Source organism: Chrysemys picta, chromosome 9 (assembly GCF_011386835.1).
Source record: "Chrysemys picta bellii isolate R12L10 chromosome 9, ASM1138683v2, whole genome shotgun sequence".
In the NCBI taxonomy this organism is placed as follows: domain Eukaryota; kingdom Metazoa; phylum Chordata; order Testudines; family Emydidae; genus Chrysemys; species Chrysemys picta.
In genome coordinates, this window is record NC_088799.1 from 102819722 (window position 1) to 102841787 (window position 22066).

Sequence of the window (22066 nt, forward strand, 5' to 3'; positions counted from 1 at the left end):
TCGGGAGGCCCCAGCCTGCAAACTCGATGCAGGTAATGCCTTGTTTACACCGGGACCTTGGGCACCAATGGAGCTGCACCAGGGCAGATCTCTAGTGCAGACGTGCTGCAGTGATGTAAAAAACAACTTGCACCAGCACAGGCATCCTTGCCATCAAACCAGGGTCAGCCTCACCCGTGCCAGGCTCTTCACATCAGTGCAGCATGTGTCTGCTCGGGGCTTGCACTGGTGCAGCAACCTCAGTCAGACCAGTGCAAACCCCCCAGCACACAAGGCCGGGTCACACTCCTGATGCGAGCTGTACCACTGACCACAATGGGACTGTGTGGGTGTGTGCGCACGTGCTGGAGCCTTAGCTTGTAAAGTCTTGGGCACGGACCCTGTCTTCACACTTGTCTGTAAAGTGCTTGGCCTGCCACATCAATCAATCATTCAGAATTCAGGGAGATAAGAACTGCAGCAAGGGAGGTCTAGGTTGGACATTAGGAAAAAGTTCCTAACTGTCAGGGTGGTTAAACGCTGGAATAAATTGCCTAGGGAGGTTGTGGAATCTCCATCTCTGGAGATATTTAAGAGTAGGTTAGATAAATGTCTATCAGGGATGGGCTAGACAGTATTTGGTCCTGCCATGAGGGCAGGGGACTGGTCTCGATGACCTCTCGAGGTCCCTTCCAGTCCTTGAATCTATAAAGCAAACCACCCTAATAAACGCTGGCACCTGAAAAGCTCCCCCGAGACTGGCACGCTTTCCTTTCATCACCTGCATGCTGGTTCCTCTCCTAGCTCTCAGACTCCCTGCCTTCCCAGGCCCCCATCCAAGCAAAGTAAGAGAACAAATGCTGGGTGAAGCCAATGAGGGTGACAGGCTGGGTGCTGACCTGGGAGCTCAGGGGCTGGCAGGATGCCTAGAGGAGGCCCCAGGAGCCCATCTGAGGGCAGAGGGCCAGACATCCTCTCCTGCACAGGAAGCAGTGTGGGGTGAGGGAGTCACTGTCACAGGAGCACCCCAGGTAGTCCTGGCAGTGGGGACCAGGCTTGCTCCCAAAGCTGGTGGGTGCCCCTGCAATGATGGAGAACCACAGCTCCATGGCATTATTTGCAGCTCCCTTAAAGACATGCGACCAGGGCCTCTGTCTGGCCACCGCAGCCCCAGGACTCCCTGGCTGCGGGGGGCAGTTACGCAGATCTAGGGGTCACTGCCTGGCCAAGACTTTAGCCCTGAAGTTCTGGTTGTCCCTGCCCCAGACAGTACCTTGACTACCTGTGTGTGCGCAAGGGAATGGTGTAATACCAAGGTAGCCGGCGGAAAGGGAATCAATTGCGTTTTATTGGTGGCCCGTCATTCAGGTTGGGCTGGATCCACCATCCCCAGGCCACACACGTGGCACTAGGGCAGCATGACTGTCCGGCCGCTGTTCCTCGCTGCCGTAAAACGCCTCTTGTTCCTCAGGCCGGAGAATCTCTCGTCCAAGGTCAGGCTGGTCTGCAGGGGAAAGGGAGGGCACAGCGTGATTCACACCCAGATCGGCAGGGGGTATTGATTAAAACACGCCTGGAATGTGCTTCTGCAGCCAGCTAGTCCATTAAACTAGCCATCACATGGAGTTGTGCAAGGAGCATTTGGCTGGAAAACCTCCATCAGCACCAGACCCGACCACTAAAGTGTCCTCAGTCAGGACCGGAACAAGCAGGGGGCACCTGAGTGCACAGTACCTAGTAATGCTGTGCTGGCAAGGAACTCGAGTAACCACGAGGGAAGATAAAGCAGGAGCTTGGAGCTATTCTGGGGCACTGTGGCCATGACTGTGTATGCCAATGTGAAAGCTAGAGCTGTGCGAATAACTAACGTTTTGATTCAGGGGCCAAACTGGAAAATCCCCAACAACAATTTCAGGTTGAACAAAATGTTTCGTTACCAAGATTTTTTTTTTTTTAACTTTTTAAAAATATAAAATTGAAATAGTAAAATTCAAACAAAAAGGGGTTTTGACTCCAAATGGAAACGTTTTGTTTGGAAAATCCGAGCGGTCACACGGCAACCGTGGCCTGCGCCCGTGCAGCGCGGAGCGTGGCCCGTCCAGCTGATCTGAGCATTCACACACTCGTGCCATCCGCTCTACCTGATTCGCCATTGCACGGAAGTTGAATCTTAGCGGCACTCCTCGGGGCTGGGGCTTGGCTGTCCTTGGTGGGGGTCTTCGGCCTCTGAGGAACGGCCGCTTGCCTCCCGGCCTGTCGAATGCACGGAGCGTTTACTTAGCAAGCGAAGGTCGCTCGTTTTCTATCACTCTCTAGCAGCAGGCAGATGAAAGGGCCACCTGCAGCTCCTTAGCCTTTCCGGGGGTATTGTTCACTACAGCCTTGATGAGTGTGATTGACAGTGGAGAGTGGCCAGTGCAGCTTAACCCCCAGCAGGTGTGCAGCGCTGGGGCTAAAGGGAGATGCAGTCTGGGGCTACCCCAAGGCAGTGGAGCCCGGCCCTCCTCCACTGCTACTCCACCCCCAGGGGGGTGGGTTTGCTGACTGTGCATTGCCACTGCACGGCACTAAAGCCCCTCTTCCAGCCGGAGCCTGGAACAGCATCTCTCTCCAGTGCCCCTCTGTCAATCCACGGCACCCCCCTGGGCCAACGGTGTCTCTCCAGCGGTTGCACAATATCAGCTCCTACCAGTAAATGGAGCTGGCTCTGTAGTTCAAACAGACGCTTAGATCCAGAGGTCCCAGGTTTGCTCCCCACCGCTAGTCCCACAAGCACCGGCGCTGCGGATTAAGCCAAGTAAGGAACAAATGGGAGGAAACTGCAACCTGCGTTCAGTTATTCCAGGAGCAGAAAGAGGTCATATTTTCTGAACATTTTAATCTGAATTATTCACTCAGCTCTAAGGTGCAAAGGGGATTTCGGGTGGACCTTTTCAGTGTCACAGATCTTAGCAGCTTGTCTAAAACCATACACCCTGGCCATTTACTCACATATTGGTGTGGCTCGCCTGAGGGTTACAGACAGAAATGGTTAGAACTGCTCCAGCGCTGGGCTGCAGCTGCCACCTGCCGAGAAAGAGAAACGTAGCTCGTTTGGTTTCCGTAGTGATGAACTGGTCACATTTGTGTGTCTCTTTTAATTCTCCCAATTACCTTCTCATCCACGGTCGTTTCCCTTCTGTGGGTGGTTCCGTTTGCTGTGAAATAAAATGCAGGAGAGAAATTGATTTTAGAAACTGTCTCTCAGACAAATAATTCCCTCTAAAGTAGCTTAAAATAACGATTTTTACACAGACTATCACCACTCTACGGTGAATGGTCCTTTAGAATATTCACTAACCGCTTATGCTAAACACTCTGTTCCACCTTGTATTTGCTGTGACGCCGGGAGCACCTTCCCCAGACCTGAAGAAGAGCTCGGTGTGGCTCGACAGCTTGTCTCTCTCACCACCAGAAGCTGGTCCAAGAACAGATATCACCTCACCCACCATCTCTCTCTAATATCCTGGGACCGACATGGCTCCAGCTACACTCCATATCCCCAATAAGTCAGTGAAATTTGGTTTTCACTGTAACGTATGGATTGGTCAGGGCTAATTTTGCGCTGTCCCTTCTGTCTTGCAGTCCAAGCCAACCCGACTTTATCACCTATTCTACTGTTATTAGCCAGAGGCCAACGTGGGAGGCTGAGACTCTGTTTGTAATGCAGCATTATCATTTAGTGCACACTGCTCTGGGCCTGGGTCCTGACCATACTGATGCCCATGAATGCCCATGTGCTCTTGTTGGCACGTGGTTGCAGGATCAGGGCCCACAGAGCAATGCCAACAAGCATCTCAGTAAAATGGGGCTTGAACAAATTGTTGAATATTCACTATTATAAGGGGCATGATTGTCCATAGGCATCGGTCTGATCTCTACCCGTAGAAGGAGAAGAGTTACAGAGGCCAGAAATGGACGTGCCCCATGTCTACACAGCCCACGGGCGCAAGTCCCCCCCAGCCTGTATCGACAGACTCCGGTGAGCAGGGCTCGCAGAGCGCTCTAGGATAGCGGTGTAGAAGATGTCAGGCTTCACAGCTCCAGCCCCAGCCTGAGCTGCAACTTCAAAGCGCGGTCCACACAGCTGTGTTTAGCATGCGCCCTGCTAACCCAAGGCTGTCAACCCAGGCTGGAGGTGCAGTGCCGTGGGCTGTGCACACACCCTTAGAGGCCAGCACCAGGACACGTAGACACGTGCAGGACACTTACAACTGAGTGACCAGCCTAAGAGCCACTACGGCCCCGATCCTGCATATGCTCATTCGCTTTTGGAATATAGGCCCAGCTGGATTTCAGTGGGCAAGGGGCCTTGGAGGCTCTGGGCCACGCGCTCTGTATAACCATGGCTATTTCTCCCAGCTAACTGCAGAAGCAAGGATGCAAATGGGGGAGGGAGGGAGAAAGGCTGATTCACATTAAAATAATTATCAAGCTTGTCAGATCTTGCAAGAGCCTGTCGCACACTGACCCCTCTGGTAAAGCTGACTTGGGGTTGCCTCTGCTGGAAGGCTGGTCTCCTGTTTAGCATGAAAGGCCTGCAATTAAAAGAAAAGAGGCAAAGTGAGGAAACGATTGCCTTGAGGAGGAGCATTGGGAAAGGTCTAGTCCTCAGCTTAATAGGAAATAATCTAACCGGGTTTGATTTTAAAACATATGAAAGCAAACCAGGAACTGCCGGCTGCCAACGTTGCTGCTACGGGTAAGACATTCCAAACGCTTCTTGTACAAATCTGGGAGGAGCCAAAGTCTCTTGGGCAGCTCTGCACTTGGCATAACAGGAGTTGAAATTGTAATGTATTTATTAAAAGTGGCAGAGGAAATGTCTGGTTATTAAACACAAGCACGCAGTAAACTTATTTCCAAGTGATTTAGCGATAGGAGAAGGAATATTTCATAAAGTGCAGTGCACTCCATGGCTGCTGCACCTCGCCAGTCAATGCAGAACACGAGAGGAGATTTAATAGCACGAGAGAGTCTTCCAAACTGACAAGGAAATAATTTCTTGATCAGATCAATGTGCCAGATTGTTTACCTTCTAGCTGGGGCTTGGCCAGGGACTCCCGCTGTTCGGAATCTCTTGGGGCGCTGGGGTAGCCGTCTCTGTGCTTCAGGCTGTCCACTGTCACTGCTTTTTGTAAGCACTTCATCATGGTGGATGCCCTAAAACATAGCAACAGCTCGCTTGCGATCAGCTATAATGGCTGTGTTTGCTTTCTCAGCGGCCAGAGAAAAGGGTCACAAAACATGACAAAGCAGGGGATTAGTTTCTATCAGAATACTCGTATGGACGTTGTTCCCGATCTATCCCCAGCCACACTGCCATGGGGGTCAGGCAGTGCTTAAATCTGTTTGTTTGCTGGACTGGCTTGTACGTGGTGATACTCGGTCTGCTGGAAAGACTGAGGGTGTCCAAGCAGTCTGCATTTCTCATCGCATCATTCACGGTGGGCTTTGTTTAGCAGTTTTGAGGGAGATTCATCCTTGGAATTGACTCACGCCCACTGTCCACGTGTTAATTTCACTGGGGCTGACTTCTCTCCTATGCAGGGCAGTTGTAGCTGTGTCAGTCCCAGGATATTAGAGACAAGGTGGGGGAGGAAATATCTGTCATGGGACCAGCTTTTCTTGATGAAAGGGACAAGCTTTCGAGCCACATCGAGCTCTTCTGCAGGTCTGGGAAAGGTGCTCCAAGGGTCACCTTGTCTCTTATTTCCTATGTGACTTTTGTATTATTATGAAAGATCCTGATGTGTAAGTGTTTTTTCTTCTTTGATAATTGACTTGGTATGTAATCGATCCCTTAAGCTTATTAAATCCTGAGATGTGTTGTGGTCTTTCCCCCTATGACATGGAGATTTCCACTGATCTATGGTATTGTAGCAACTTCTTTTCCTCAATCATGTCTTTTTTTTTTACTGTAATTAACAATTTTTTGAAATTATGAATGACAGGGTAGAATGTTTCAAAGGGAGTGTGTGGGTGTATTATATTTCATAGGGAAGACAGAAATGCCAAAACTTGTTTGTGGAGACACGGGATTATGCAAAGACAGTATGACCCCAGGTCACAATCCCCCTGAAATCCTGCCTCATTCAATAAACTCCTGCTTACTGTTCGCCCATGTGCTGAAATACCTTGCTGGATCAGAGCCTTAGAACGTGGAAGAACAGACACCTCAAAAGATCCCCATTCAGTAAAGCAGAGCTTCTGCATTACTTCTAAATACTGCTACTTACTATCCCCCTCCATGTCTGTAGGACCATATCCATCTCACTGTCACCACCCACTACCCGATCCATGTTTCCACAGACTCCTACTCAGTTAATTTCTGTGGAATGAAAGCTACCTTAGAATTATGCTTCCTAGCAACTACTTCCTACTTTCTCTTAATATCCTGCCATAGTCAGTCCGTACCTAATTCATTACATGCCCTTTAAATAAGTACCAAATTCTATATACATGCAGATGCAGTGCTGCCCTCTTCCACTATCAGGAGATTGTCATTATATGAGTTCTCATTAGTTTTAAAAAACGTGTTGAGCACATGTGAAGTACTATTTTCAAACCTTCCTAACTCACCCAAATCAAAATGGATTTCTGCCATGACATCAAAAGGCAACTCTCCTCCCGCAGGACTATCTACATGCTAAATTTCAGCTTTCTGTCCCAAGCCATTTTGGTGCTAGAGATGTTCAAAACAAAGTTACAAGAATTATTTTAATGGTAAAGGTGTATTGTTCCCCTGTTCTCTTGATGCTAAAAATAGCTGAATCACGTTCACTCAAACCTTAAAAACCAATCAAACGAAACCCCCACTCCTGAAGGATTTCAGGCTGACACAGTGAAAGTTTGAGAAAGTTACAAGTTACCCAAAAAGGGGAGTTTATCGTGGAAGCTGTTAAGCAACCTTAACTAAAGCTGTCACTAGCACCTCTGTAGAATCAAAGACTATTATCCATATGCCAATGAGCCATATAGACCTAATCTTTCCAAACCCATTGAAATCAATGGAAGTCCTCCCGTTGACCTCAAAGGGCGTTGGCTCTTGCCTTGTGTGGGCAAAAATGATGGTGACTCTTCAGCTATGTTCTTGGGAGAGGCCATAGTAAGGGAGGTGACCTGGAATCGCTGTAAGACAGGGCTGGTTTTGCACAGATTCCATAAAATACATTGACACCATTGCAAGTTTCACATCCTATAAACCTAACTGGACAACAAATAAAATATTCTCTGCTTAGACTCTCTTCTCTTAGGCAAGTCAAGATAAAAACCCCAGGCCCTTCCAGAATGCTGTGACACTGAGGAACAGCTGTGGATTCCCCCCCACTCCCTCTGCCTACCTCTTGAGCTAAAGCCTGCCGGTTTAAAGGGCTCGCTCCATTTAATGTGGCAGCTACTCGTCTTCTCGGACCAGCCATGGCACTTCTAAATGGTCTTCTATTATACTGCTGCTGTCCAAACCCTCTTCTAAATCGATTGGGTCCTAGGAAGAGAAACACCTGTTTTAGTATCCTTCACAACCTTGACTTAGGAATTTGAAGGATTCACAGGGTTCATTCACATGGACCGAAGGGTAACTACGTTGACAGTGATCAGGGAGCTCTGGGGGCACAGCTACCCTGGGTTAGCATTGTTATAAATTCTTATTTTTAAAGCACTTCTTATTTCAAAATGTGTCTGGTTGAAACTTAGTGTCAGCCTGGAAGCAACAATTTAAATAATAACAAAATTAAAATGTACTGGATTTTCTTAGTACAGGAGCTTGAAATGTGTCTTGGAATGGTGGGCTCTGTTTTGCTCAAAACCAAGTGAATTACGTTAAAAAAATGTAAGGGGGGTTGTCTTTCCAGTGACTTGATTTCAAAGTTTTAAAGCTGTATCTGATTTGATTTAGGAAAGGTCTGAATGTTAAGACTTAACTGACTTGTAGACAGAAGACAATTCTGACTTGTAATAAAGATAGTACCCCAAGGAGCCTTCCCGTGAGCTCCCATCCCCACATTGCTATGAAATAGCTGTGAGATTCCAATGCCCTCTGGGCACTGACATGGAAATGAGCGCATGCATCTGGAGGATTAACCTGCAAAAGGCTGGGAATGGTTGTGAATGCCCAGATGATGATGCTTCATAAATGAACAGGAGTCTATTCCCTTTTGTAGCTTTATAAATCTTTGCATAAATTCTGCATCTACCTGCTGCTGTTGTTGGTAACAAATGAGCAGTCCACACACACACAGCTTAAAACCCATTTAGCTTTAGTGATATTTTCTTTTCTCAAAGCCTGTTCATGCTTTTGTGCTTTCTGAACTGTAAAGAGAGAGTAAAACAGCTCTTAATCTTCAGGTGAAGTTACGGTGCATTCTGGTCTAATTACTATATGTGATAAACTCATGTAGTCAGAATTGTTTGTCATTTTCAGAGAGGCCATCTCAACAAAATGTATATTCACACTCGTGTATAAATTATTGGTCGGGACATAGTTTCAAGAACAAGCATAGCTCATGATGCTTTACAATGCTTAATATCTCAATGCCGTTAACAAAATACTGCACTCTACATACTTCAGTAGCGCAAAATGCAAAGCAGGTACAGTCTATCTACAACACTGAGTCAATAATTCATGATGACTCGAGCAGCTAGAGATGAAGTGTTCTTATGAAGCACTGATGTTCCTTTGACACATGGGCCTCACAGGTGACGTCTGCACTGCCGTGTAAGCCCAGGGCTCAAACTCAGGTTCAAGCGTAACCCCGCTTCCATCTACACGCAAATCGCACTAGCCCAGGGCTGAGACCCAGGACCCCACAGAGATGGAGGGGTTTGACCCAGGGTTCAAGCCCTGTGGCTTTGCAGTGTACATGCAGCTCCGCTGGAGTCTTGTCCTGGGACTCTGCCAAAAGTATCCCGCAATCCCACAGGCTGACTTCCTGTCCCCTGGACAGTGAAGTTTTCCCACACTATACCACCAACAAACAGCTGCAGTGGCCACATTTTGGGAGGACACTAGGAGTTCTGGGATGGGGTGGCTGGACACAAGCTCACACAATGCAGTGTAGATGCTGGAGGCCCAGGTTGGGACCCAGGGTTCAACAATTCCTAACCTGGGGTTACACATGAGTGTAGACGCTCATTCAATTTGTGACTACCTGGATTTACCAAGAACAAATCATGCCAAACCAGCTTGATTTCCTTCTTTGATAGGGTAACTGATTTGGTGGCCAGGGACTACGTGATGGACATAATATACCGGAACTTCAGCAAGGCTTTTGACACAGTCCCCCATGAATTTCTGATAAATAATCTGGGGAAATGCAGGCTGGACCAACTACCATTGATACATAATTGGTTAAACAACTGCAAACAGAGTAACTAATACTGGAATGTTTCAGAGTGGCAGCCGTGTTAATCTGTATCTGCAAAAAGAACAGGAGTACTTGTGGCACCTTAGAGACTAACAAATTTATTAGAGCATAAGCTTTCGTGGGCTACAGCCCACTTCTTCGGATGCATATAGTATATCCTAGTATATGCATCCGAAGAAGTGGGCTGTAGCCCACGAAAGCTTATGCTCTAATAAATGTGTTAGTCTCTAAGGTGCCACAAGTACTCCTGTTCTTTTTAATAATGGAATGATGTTGGATTGGAGGGAGGTCTCAAGTGGGGTTCCGTAGGGATCTGTTCTGGGTCCGGTGTTGTTTAACTAGGGTTACCATACGTCCGGATTTTCCTGGACATGTCCGGCTTTTTGGGCTCCAAATCCCCGTCCAGGGGGAAATCCCCAAAAGCCGGACATGTCCGGGAAAATCGGGACATGCGGTGCCGGGCCGGGCCGGCGGTGCCGGGCCGGGGGCTCAGGGGCCGGGCTGGCGGTGCCAGGCCGGGCCGGGGGCTCGGGGGCTCGGCCGGCCGGCGGTGCCGGGCCAGGGGCTGGGGGCTCGGGGGGACGGGCCGGCGGTGCCGGGACGGGACGGGGGCTCAGGGGACAGGCCGGCGGTGCCGGGCCGGGGGCTCGGGGGGCTCGGCCGGCCGGCGGTGCCGGACCAGGGGCTCGGGGGACGGGCCGGCGGTGTCAGGCCGGGTCGGGGGCTCGGGGGCCGGGCTGGGGACCGGCGGTGCGGTGCCGGGGGCCGGGAGTGGGCCGCGCCTCCTCCCCCCACACTCCCCCTTACCTGCTTCAGGCTTCCCGCGACTCAAATGTTCGCGGGAAGCAGGGGAGGGGGCGACTTTGGGGAGGGGGCGGAGTTGGGGAGGGGGCGGGGCTGGGGGTGGGGCCGGGGCCCCGTGGAGTGTCCTCCTTTCGGAGGCACTAAATATGGTAACCCTAGTTTAACATCAATATTAATGACCTAGATGTAGCTAGAGAGAGCATACTGATGAAGTTTGCAGATGACACAAAGCTAGGGGGGTGTTGCCAACACTTTGGAGGATAGAGATAAAATTCAGAGGGATCTTGATAAATTGGAAAACTAGGCTATAGCCAAGATGTAAAGTGCTACACTTAGGGAAGAAAAACCAAATGCACAAATACCGAATGGGGGAAAACTGGCTGGGCAGCAGCACGGCTGAGTAGGATCTGGGAGTTGTGGTGGATCACAACCTCAGCAATGTGATGCTGCTGCAAAAAAGAGCAAATGCAATTGTACGTTGCATGAACAGAGGTCTAACATGCAAGTCACAGGAGAGTACCGCTCTACTTGGTGCTGGTTAGGCCTCAGCTGGAGAACTGTGTCCAGTTTTGGTCACCAGTGTCTAAAAAGGATGTAGAGAAACTGGAAAGGATCCAGAGGCGGGTGACAAAGATGTTCAAAGGGATGGAATGCAACCCATGTGAGCAAAGGCCGAAGGAACTGGCTATGTTTAGTTTGGAAAAGAGGAGATTCAGGGGAGATATGATAGCCATCTTCAGATACTTGAAAGGCTGCCATGAGAAAGATGGAGAAAAGTTGTTCTCTCTTGCCACAGAGGGCAGGACAAGAGGCAAGGGGTTCAAACTCCAGCAGAGCAGATTTAGATTAAATCTCAGGAAAACCTTCCTAACTGTAAGAACAGTAGGACAATGGAACAGACGCCTCGGTAGGTTGTGGGACCTTCTTTACTGGAAGTTTTCAAAAGGAGGCTGGACAGAGCCGTCTGTCTTGGATGATTTAGACACAATAAATCCTGCATCTTGACAGCGGGTTAGACTAGATGACCCTGTGGCTCTATGATTCTAAGCCCTAGGCTAACAAACCCAGGCTCTGCTAACTCGAGGTCTACTAACCCTGGGCTTATATTGCAGTGAAGACAGACCAGCCCACAGTGAGTACTGATGAAGGCTGTAGCCCCAACTGGTGACAAGTGTTGGCAAGTTAGTTGAGGGAATATAGTAGTTTGAAGGGGAAAGAAGGGAAGGGCAGATTTAGGATGCTTTGGTCCTAACAGCGGTGAAGCACTAAAGCACAGCTCCAGGAGGGTATTGGCTATTATGAAAGTGCTCTACAGAAGAGGGGACTGGCTATGCGTCGATAGTCAATGGACATGGTGCCACTAGATGGCGCCCAAGAATATGCAGCATTGTTCATACGTTTTATAGGATCAATAATGTCTTCTGGTTGTAGTGCCCTGCGAATGGCTTTCTTTGTGCCACTCTGAATCCTGGAGACTCCACTGCAGCAGTGACTGCAGAATGAATGAAGTTGGTGCATCTGGGCAGGGGGGAAGAGAAGGGGATAGAAAGCAGTGGTTTGATGAATCTAGGTAATCTGGGTGGGGGGGCCTTCCTCCAGGAAATTAGCTTTACAAACGGATTCGCTCTGGAATCGTGTTCAGCATCTAAAGGAGGAAGATGCCTTTCACCCTCTTCTTCCACTGCTCCCTGGAACATTCCCCTATCGCTGTGGCTGACAGAGGACGACTCATGGGCAGTCCTAGGCTCTCTCTCCTGGAGTCCCAAGCTGTTGTTAACCATTCTCCCATCCTGCTCTCCTTGTTCTGCCCCCATGGGGGTGTTTCTGTCTGCCCCCTTCTTGTTTTTCTTCCTCACCAAGTCTGGGTTGTTCTCTCTTTGTCCCTCTCACCCAGCTGCCAGACACCACCGTCACGCTCCCCACCCTCCACTTTCCCCACAGACTGGCGAGCCGGCGAGCACGGCTCTGCACAGGGGGAGAAGAAAGCCGGCTCAACGGTGCATTTCCTTGCCGCCAGGAGAAATCCTGCCTTCGCAACCACCTCTGAAGAGAGCCCACCTGTCAGGAGCCACCTGCAGAGGCCACAGAACTTTCCCCCCTATAATTTAACGGTGAAGAAGCTATGAAAAGCAACCAACTGTCATCTGTGACCAGTGACCACATTTTCTTACTCCCTTGAGAGCTGGGCACCCGGCCAGCAGCCGCCGATCTCCGCTCTGCCTTCAGAGCTGGGCAGCTGGAGAGCGGTGGCTGCTGGCCGGGCGCCCAGCTCTGGCGGTAGCCCCCTGGCCCGCAGCAGTGCAGAAGTAAGGGTGGCAATACCATATCTTTGAAGAGAGACCACCTCTTACAAGCCACCACTTTTGCTCTTGGCAGGTTTTACTGTATTTCACTGGGGCAGCAGGAGGGATTAAGACAACCAGGAGCCAGGGTCAAAAAATCCTGCTCCTGCCAGTGAGTTCACATGGCAAAACCTCCACTCACGAGTGACCTGAGCCAGAGCTAGTGTCAATCATCACTGCTCCATTGGCTTCCACGGCGCTGCCTGGATTTACGGCAGCTGAGAGTCTGACCTGGAAAACACGGTGTGAATGTTGCTATTTTAAAAGCTGTAGACCCCACCTCTGACGTAGTGGGGCAACGTTCGTTACAGCTGATCTTCATCGACTCAGTAGGGCATGCAGCTGATACGGAGACTTGCTCTGTGCTGACATGGGGCGCGCCAAACTGTGCTTGTGCAGAGCACAGCTATGCGGCCGGCTGAGTTCTGAGAGGAGCTCTCAGGAGAGCAGAGCTTGGCAGTCCCTCTTGGAGAAGATTTAACACAGAAACTCCAATAACAGCTTGGCATTGCAGACTCTCCGGAGCAATCGTCACCAAGTTTTAGGCCAAATTCCAATACAGGCAATTGCATGTCAGCTGTGTAAATCCCTTGCTGCTTTATTCAGAGACTTAATTCCCTCTCCCTAAAGTGCTGGGGTCCTTGTGATAAGAACTATCACACTTCAGCCCAGAAATGGCTGCATTTCAGGGGTGATTGAATTGAAGTAAGCCCTTTCAATGTATAAGGCCAAATTCTTGGCAGTGCTGAGCACCCTAAACTTCCACTGACTTCAACTCCGGCAGGGGCAGTGGGTGCTCTGTAGCTTACAGGAGCAAGTCTTAAATGCAGTTTAATCTGCAAAATGCTGAGGCTTGCAAAAACCACAATGTAAATTAAGAATAAGGGAATTTTTTTAAAGGAATACCTACACTAAAATCGTGACAGATTGCATCCCTATTTTCACCACTTTTACAAAACTATGATACATTTTGTACAAAGTATGCCTTGTGAAGTATCATTTGAAAACTCATAATTTGCTGATCGTTATTGTCCTGGTAAAATATGTGTGGCAATGTTGTATGTAAAGTTATAAGATTCTCCTGTATGATGTTACTAAGGCATATTCCAAATCTGGGGAAGCAGCCCAAATCAGTTCCTCAGAGACAAAAGTTTAGCCAGCACCACAGCATGGTGTCGGCATAATCAAATGGACTATCACCTGGTTAAGCAGCCGTTCTTTGGCAGGAAGAAGGGTGTAAGCAAGAAATTTACATTTTGGCAATGGAACAGATGGGGGTTCCCGTGTGAACAGACTGGCTGTCACCCAAACCCCTGCTGGAGATGATTCTCAAAGACGAGGAAAAGATATAAAGATTAGGAACAGAGGACACAAACCGCCTCTTTCCCCTTATCTCTACTCATGGCATCAATAATGTTTGAAAGACAAAAGAAGCATCATTGAACTGGGTCCTGGCTGAAGGAACTCAGCCAGACTGCTGTGAGCATGTGGTGAGAAAAACCTTTTTTGCTTCAAGTTCACTTAGCTTATCAAGTTAGATATTAGTTTGCGTTTTACCTTTTATTTCTTTGTAACCAATTCTGACTTTTCTGCCTCGTTCCTTGTAATCACTTAAAATCTATCTTTCTGTAGTTAATAAACTTGTTTTATTGTTTTATCTAAACCAGTGGATGTTTGGATTGCGGTATTTGGAAACCTCCATTTGAGACAACAGGGTTTGTGCATATCATTTTCTGTTAATGAAATGATGGACTTTCTAGGAGCTGGTACTGCACAGAAGGAAGGAGCTGGGCAATACAAGATGCACATTTCCGGGAACAAGTCTGAGACTGGGAGTTTGCTGGTGTCGCTCTGCAATATAATTCAGGCGTGGCTGGCTAGAAGCACTCCTAGAATTCATCTGGGAGTGATCTACATGCTGGAGGCTGTGTGTGAACAGACAAGGAGTGGTAGTTCTCACAGCAAAGTGGAGTAAAAGGCACCCCAGGTTGGAGAACTGAGGGGACACCGCTGTTCAGCAAGCCAGATTGTACCCTGGGGAATGTCACAAAAATCTTTAGTTTGACTTATTTACCTCTGAGTTCACTGTTGTCAATGGCTGAACAATGGTGGTTCAGGGTACAAGACCATCAAAATCTTAAATAATTTGTTGTCCGATTTGCTAGGGTAAATGAAGAGTAACTTCTTCTGAACCTTAGCAAGTTCAGTGCTGCTCGTTGTGCTGACTGAGAATGTACCAAGAACAAGGCAAACACAAACACGACCTATGCTCAGTATTCATACTACACTACATACTGTTTGCATTGAGAAGAGAAATATTTAAGATAGAGCAGAATAATCCTCTAAAACCTTCAGCAAACTTGTTTAACAGCAGTAAAAACAGATGGAAAAATTCTAAGATGCACAAAAGAAGTCATTTGAGCTTTGTGCATAAAAACTAGTAGAGCCAATTTAGATTATTGTGTGGTCACACATTATTATTCAAGGCACATCCTAAAAATAATGGGTTCAACCAAAATGATAAATTAACTCCAATAACTGAACGATCAGAGGGTAACCTAAGGGGTAATTTAAGTGTGTTCTGGGAAAACGGGGGATTAGGAAGAGTATAATTAAAATATGCAAAACTCAAAAGGGAAGAGTTGATATTAAGTCATTTTGAATTAGTTATTCATGAGGAAGGAAGGAGGGGGAGAAAGGCATGAATTTATGCTTTGAAAGAGCCTGGATCTTCAATTGTTACAGACAAATTCCTTTTTGCTAAGCTACCGAGAGCAAAAGTAGATATTACAACCGTCCAGGATTAGAGAAGCAAAGGTTTGGGACGATATCTCTTGGTGTGCAAATGTATATTCAAAAGAGGATAGTCAGTGTGGTTGGCTTCACAGGCATCCTTCCATCCTAAACATCTCCTTATTTCCTACGGCTGCACGTTAGCAGTTACATACCTTGCCGGTTTCGTTGCATCCAGGTACGGAACCCAGGTCTCCCATTTCCATATGCTGAATTCCTGTTCTTCACTTGCTGCCTTCGTTTGTCCCCTACTAACTTTGCGCTGGTTTGTCCTTTCCTGTGGCGCTTTATGATGTCATCTGGATTGGAAAACACAAAGGAAAAAAACAGGGAAAACTGCAATTTCAGCTAACATCATGTTCCATTGCGAGTACATCCAATTATCCTCCATATTGAAAACAAGGCTTGTGCTGCTACAAACTAGGCTTGCCAGGTGCTAAAAGCCCCCGATCAGTCACATGGTGGGGGTGGCATGTGTAACTATAACTGTGAATGAAAAGTAGAAATGAACTGAAGTGTGGGTTCACAACCTGGGCCTGTGACCAGGTCCAGAGGCGTGGTGACCACCTTCCCTCTCTTTACAGCTAGATGTGGGGGGTCCAAAAACTTTTTTCTGTTCTACCATAGGGTCACAGTTCGGGAAAGTTTGAGCACCTGTGAGCTGGAACGTTCCCACATAAAACATTCTGGCTACTTGGGAGCAAATAAACGCCTGCAAGTAAAATAAAGTAAAATAATCCTAACGTAAAGTCACCATTAAATATATTGAGAGCGACACAGAGAAACGGAGCGATTCATACCTAATCTCCTCATACTTATACCAGCTAGAAAATATTCCCATTAGGTTTGGTTTTTAATGGAGAAAAGATCTGCCGAAGGAATCAATCAGCTGTTTGTGATACCTTATAGACTATGCAGGTTAGAGACAGCATTTGATAAGGTTAATTAAAAGGGGGAGGCAGGTTAGAGCGGAAGGATTGTTACTCCTGTGAAGCCACGGTTATAGAGGATTAATTTAATAACTGCACCTAATGCTGCTTGGGACCTGAATTTAATTAAGGGCCAATTACTGCTCGCAGTTATACGGGTGCATATCTGGATTAAGTGAATGGAAAGCAGTCCTTATCAACAGCGATGTCCCTGACAGCAGACTTTGGCTGTACGTGAAAATGGCTGTAGGGATTGGACCATGTATCTGCACTAGTCATATGCATCTCAAGGATGATTTAGTGGGGATGGGTCCTGCTTTGAGCAGGGGGTTGGACTAGATCACTTCCTGAGGTCCCTTCCAACCCTGATATTCTATGATTCTAAGGGCAGAGAGATGTCTGGCCTCCAGTATAGCACAGAAAGCCGGGTGCTGCCCAGAGATCCCACCCTTGGCATGCCCCTCACAAGGGGCTTTCACACAGTCCTCCCCAGTCCCCTGCCCCCTGAGACATACATTGCCCCACAGGGGGTAAGGAGGAGGCAGGGCCATGGATCTGACCCCCACTGTGCCAGGTTCCCTGGAGTGTAATCCAGTTCACTGCTACCTCTGGGACAGTGCTGCAGTTCTGCATTGCCCCCCATAGGGCCCAGTGCCTCCAAGGCACAATGAAGCCCTTGGGACATCAGCAATTCGCCAGCAGCCACCCCCCCCTGAGGACTGTAAGATGTTGTACAACCATTAATGAATTCATTGTCCCTGCAACTCTGCATTTTACAGATGGAAAAACCGAGGCACAGCAATGATAAAGGCCTGAAAGTGGGGTGATAAATGAGGAGTCACGCTCATTAGGGGTCTGAGTTCGTTTAATCTGACATCAGTAAAGGCGTCTACCCCCGACAGTGTTCCCAGCTCTCAGGGATCTATCATGAGTCTGTGATTTCTTTTCACAAAGCCCCAGCTCCAGGATTTATGAGATTACGTGAGAATCTCTGTTTCCATTTAAAAAATAAAAGTAAATTTCTAGCCCTGCTGGTTGCAAGGAAAAACTTTGAAATTGTGAACCCTCCGAAAGCTCAAAAACCAGCAGGCAAATAAAAACAACCCAAACTGTATTATTATTATTTTAAAATCTCATGATTTTCAGTGACCTGACTCAGGACGTTTGACCGCCTGGGGTTGGTGATACTTCTCCAGTTGTTTGGAACGTGCACTCACACAGTTGGATGGGGGCACACGAGCTGAAAAGTAACAGTCTGATCCAGCATGTATCCTCACGTGGCACGGTAACAGCATGAGAGGAAAAAGCAGACGAGCACTGAGTGGGGAAATACCTGCATTTCATGGCAGGGAGGTAGATTCTCTCTAACAGATCCCTCTTCGGTCCTACACCAAGGGAACCAGCTATTAGGTTTCATGTTGAACAGAGGGATTCAGTTTCCATGTTTGCGCCGTGGCCAGCAGCAGCAGCAGCTAGGTATTTTGGGAATTGCCCACAGCCTCCACACTACAGGGAAAGGAGAGAGCAATCCACTGGCTCTCGTGCTGCTCTATAACGGGTTAGTGACTGGGACACCTGTCAGCTCTGAGTCATCCTCAGCTCCGCCTCACCACAAATGGGTAGAGAGGGGGTTAAAATACAAGCAAAAGGGAACCAGGCGATACTGCTAAGGTCCCAGACCTCCACAGAACACCTGCTGCGGGGCCTATAATTAGCTCTAAACAGATCAGGGGTTTTAACTGTGTGTTCAGTGGAGAAAGAGATCCTGGGTCACGGTGTTCACGGCATGAGACCATGCTGTTGTTTATGTCTTCTTTCGCTGGACTCTGTTGCCTTTCCAAGTGTAACATTAATGGTCCTGAGCCTGTACAATGCCACCCATCCATGTGCCTGCAGTTAACTTTTCCTCTGATTAAACCTTCATACGTTTAAACCTAAATTAGTGGCATTATGGCAGCAGGAAGGAGAATCTCTCTCTCTCTCTCTCTTCACCACTGTCTTTCTCCAGTTTTTTGCTGGTTCAGCTCCAGTCAGGCACCTGTATTTCTGTTAGTGGCAGACTTCTTTAAACACATACCTGTGCCTATAGGCCACTGTGATAGGACGTGGTTTAGAAACACTTAAACTAGACAAAAACAGCTATGCAACTTAGGATGGAGCAGGGTCTTGCTACTCTGAGAGGCTTCAGAAAGAACTCCTGCCCCCCATGTGGGTTACTTAGGATGTGCCTGGGAGCGTTGCACAGTTTTGGAAGTAAGCGTCCATCTTTTGCAAACTTCTTACTCTCCACAAGGCAGCATGTGGACTCTGCATCACTTTATGCATGTTTCAACTGCTTTTAGCTAAACGATTCTGCTAAGAAACCCTCCCCAGTTAGCCAAAGGCGCCAGGTCTCAACAAGGTGGGTTAAAGTAAATCTAGGTTTGGTAACCCAAAGTGTTTTGAAGTCTGGTGCACCATAAAAAAAAAAATTCCAACCTGTCATCAGATAATGTATATGGAATTCCAGACAGATTGTTTCAGTTTTCACCAAATTAGTGAACATAAGAACAGCCGTACTGGGTCAGACCAAAGGTCCATCCAGCCCAGTATCCTTTCTACCGACAGTGGCCAATGCCAGGTGCCCCAGAGGGAGTGAACCTAACAGGCAATGATCAAGTGATCTCTCTCCTGCCATCCATCTCCACCCTCTGACAAACAGAGGCTAGGGACACCATTCCTTACCCATCCTGGCTAATAGCCATTAATGGACTTAACCTCCATGAATTTATCTAGTTCTCTTTTAAACCCTGTTATAATCCTAGCCTTCACAACCTCCTCAGGCAAGGAGTTCCACAGGTTGACTGTGTGCTGTGTGAAGAGTGGGGGAAGGGCTGTCAAAATCAGGCTTATAATGGAACGCTCACTTCACCCCTGCTTATGCAGAGACTGCTGGAAGGTGTTTTCTTTGATGGACGTGGCCGCATGCCAGATTTCCTAGAACCATTATTGTGGGTACAAATCACCCCTCAAGTGCTTGTCATTTGTCAATCTCTACCAAAAATACCAAGAACCAAAGGAATACAAGACCCAGAGTAAGTGAACAGTGTCAGGTATGAGGGAGACTAGACTCCCTGCCTGCTTTTGTGATTTTGCTACCCTGTCTGCCCGGAGCAGAGCCCATGGGGTGATCTCAATGTTCATGTGTTTTAATGGTCTCACTGATGTGTGCCCGTGAGGCAGGTGCTGCCTGGAGCACAGACATTTTTGATGTGCGTTCCTAGCTGGGTCCCTGCTTGCTCCTGGTGGAGGTGGGAACGGGGAGCTGATACTGAGCTCACAGGACTGATGGAAATCACTCTCCCTTTGCTGTAAGTGAAAAATATTCAGTTGTTTGCTTGACCACCTTTCCATGCTGAAAAAGAAATAGGTATAGCAACGGTTACCGTGGGCCTGTCTGGGACCCTCCTTTATTTTCATAAGTAAATGCTGTAGAGAAGAGACAGCAATTATGAAAAATAATTTTCTGCTGTGTGAATGTGCATAGGAACTCTCAGAGTCTTGGGGCTATAATATCAGCATCTACAAGTGGTCCATGCATCTGAAGAAGTGGGTTTTTTACCCACGAAAGCTTATGCCCAAATAAATCTGTTAGTCTTTAAGGTGCCACCAGACTCCTGGTTGTTCTGCTAAAACTGAGGCTTCAAACCTGCCCTGAGCAGCGCAACCACACCTCAGAGGACCCAGTGCTAGGGTCACTCAGTGTAACCCCAAACAAATAGTGAAATTAGGGGCCTGATCCTCAGTAGCTGTAAATCAGTAGAGCTTCATTGAAGTCAGTACAGCTACATCACTTCACACCACGCCAAGGATCTGGCTCTGGGTTTTCTGTGAAAAAAATATAACTGGCTGTTGTTCTGCTCCAGAATTTCTACTGTATGGGGCTAGAAACGGTCCAGTGCCTCTATTAAAAGTATGAAGCTAACCCAACAATTACAGCCTGGCAAAGTTTGTTTATAGAATGAGAATGTCAGTAGAATAAGCCTCCCGGATCTATATCCCAAACCTCGTTACTTAATAAAAGGACAGTTGTTTATGCCCAGATCAACATAGTCCCTGACAGAAAACTGACTGGCCTAATGAGCGAGCTGCTAATAATAGTCTCAGCACCAAGTGACCACAGGCCCGGGCTCATGTTTTCATTTCGGCCGAGGGTCCGTTTATCAGTCTCTCTCCAACCTGCTGGGTTAGAAGCTTTCAGCTCTGAAGTTAGGTTGTGTCTCTCAGCAGCGTTCAGAGACAGTTTTTTAAACTGATGTTTTTCCACTTGCTCTTTTTCTGCCATTTAACACCCACACTGTACAGCTATTACATCCGTACGTTCTCCTGGAATGTAACCTTGATCTTTATATTGTATGCCGCATGTTCGGTATGCCTGGCAGCCAGTTCTATGGGGCACTATGTCACATAACAGAAACCGCAAAATACGGGGGGGAACCTGACAAAACAGCCATTCTGATGTTACTATTCCTTGGGAAGGGGCTACTCCAGCGCCCTTTAATATCCATGGCAGTTGACTAGGCCCCTAAAATTCCTAGAGTATGCTGCAACTGGATAAATAAAGGCTGAATTTTTCAAAGGGACATGACAGAACTGGGCATCTAATCCACCTCATCCAGTCAAATTGCACTGGGTCCATTCCTTTTTCTTGTTTTCTTTTATTAGAGCACAATTGAAAAAAGTCAGCATTTTTCCTGCTGTGGTATTTGGCTTTTCACCATGTTCACAATATTCCTCCTCCTTAGACTAGAAACATCCCACAGCTCCCAGCAAAGAGACATGGTCATTTTTGAAATGTCATTCCCTATGAACCTGATCGCTGTGAATACCCAGAAACACGCTGCTTGCCTGGGCCGGAGCCAAACCCCGCCTGCTGCTCCACCTGTGCAGAGGGTGTGGGGGAAGCGGCACTACACCCCACAGCAGTTTCTTTTCTCTGTTTTGGTTTGTTTCTACCACCAGACTCCAACTGCCTGCGGAGCCCGGGCCGGGTCCCAGCCTCGGGGATCCCGGATTTCAGAGGGCCAGCTGCGCTCCCTGGCAGGTAAGCCCCGTTTGAGTCCTACACAGGCAGTAAAAGGAAAGGCTCCAAATCAGGTCTGGCCTCCCCTCAGCAGAGGGGGCCGGGGAAGCGCCCAGCCGGGGGGCGCGGATGATTTCACGGCGATGGCATTGTGCTGAGGGCGGGCCGCTGGGGTCAGGGAAAGCTCCCACAGCCGGCAGCCGGGCGCCTCCCGTTCACCGCCAGCCCGGGCGGCCAGGCGCGCTCGGACTCCGGGACACCAGCCGCGGCGCGCCCTGGGGCAGCTCCGCCCGCCGGCCCAGGAGTTCACCCAGCGGGGCCGGGCGCCGGCCCGGCCAGCAGCTCCATGCCAAGCCCGGAGGGGCCCCTCGCCGGGCTGCGGCTCGCCCTGTACAGCCAAGGGGCTGCGCGCCGCGAAGCCCAGCGCAGATACCGGGGCTGGCGGGGCCCTGGCGCTCCGTGCGCTCTGCCTCTCCAAGCGCCCCAGGCTGCGCGCCCCGGTTCCGCGGGAAGCCCTGGCAGGGCGCTCGGCGGGGCAGGGACCGGCACCTACCCAGGGACATGTCAATCTCCTCCGCGCCCCGCTCCGGCCCCGCGCCGGCTCCCGGCTCCGGCCCCGCCGCCTCCATGGGCTCCTGCTGCGGGTCCAGCGCTGGGAGCGGAGAGGCAGTGCCCAGCCTGGCCGGTGCTCCGGGCGCGCTGCCCAGCTGCCCGTCCCCGCCCGCCCGGCTCTGCGCCCAGCTCCTCTGTGCG

At 48.8% G+C, this 22066-nt stretch overlaps 2 protein-coding genes across 11 annotated transcripts in view; one reads left to right on the forward strand and one right to left on the reverse strand.

Moving 5' to 3' along the window:
- Positions 1 to 1305: 1305 nt before the first annotated feature.
- Positions 1306 to 22026, reverse strand: LOC101950036 (UAP56-interacting factor-like). Its single transcript, XM_008178958.4, has 9 exons — positions 21867 to 22026; positions 15478 to 15621; positions 7362 to 7504; positions 5054 to 5181; positions 4469 to 4556; positions 3133 to 3176; positions 2971 to 3045; positions 2121 to 2232; positions 1306 to 1483 (listed from the first exon to the last, which is right to left on the reverse strand). The coding sequence occupies exons 1-9, from the start codon at positions 21940 to 21942 to the stop codon at positions 1388 to 1390; spliced, it is 906 nt and encodes a 301-aa protein (XP_008177180.2). The 5' UTR covers positions 21943 to 22026; the 3' UTR covers positions 1306 to 1387.
- Positions 17757 to 22066, forward strand: part of LRCH2 (leucine rich repeats and calponin homology domain containing 2) — a 110479-nt gene continuing 106169 nt past the window's right edge. For 8 of the 10 annotated variants that reach the window (XM_024099797.3, XM_024099799.3, XM_024099798.3 and 5 more), the window contains exon 1: positions 17757 to 21334. In XM_024099797.3, coding sequence (XP_023955565.3) covers positions 21010 to 21334 — 325 coding nt within the window. In that variant the 5' untranslated portion in view covers positions 17757 to 21009. The remainder of the gene's footprint in view (positions 21335 to 22066) is intronic. The other 2 variants (XM_065556830.1, XM_065556831.1) reach the window with 1 other exon arrangement.

What these genes read in the sequence shown, in the direction of transcription:
- LOC101950036 (XM_008178958.4), bottom strand. Translation starts at nt 21,942, where the DNA reads ATGGAGGCGGCGGGGCCGGAGCCGGGAGCCGGCGCGGGGCCGGAGCGG. An exon ending in AAACGACCGTGGATGAGAAG is followed by an intron (nt 3,046 to 3,132) that starts GTAATTGGGAGA and finishes CTTTCTCGGCAG; the next exon opens with GTGGCAGCTGCAGCCCAGCG. An exon ending in TCCGTGCAATGGCGAATCAG is followed by an intron (nt 1,484 to 2,120) that starts GTAGAGCGGATG and finishes TTTCCCCTGCAG; the next exon opens with ACCAGCCTGACCTTGGACGA.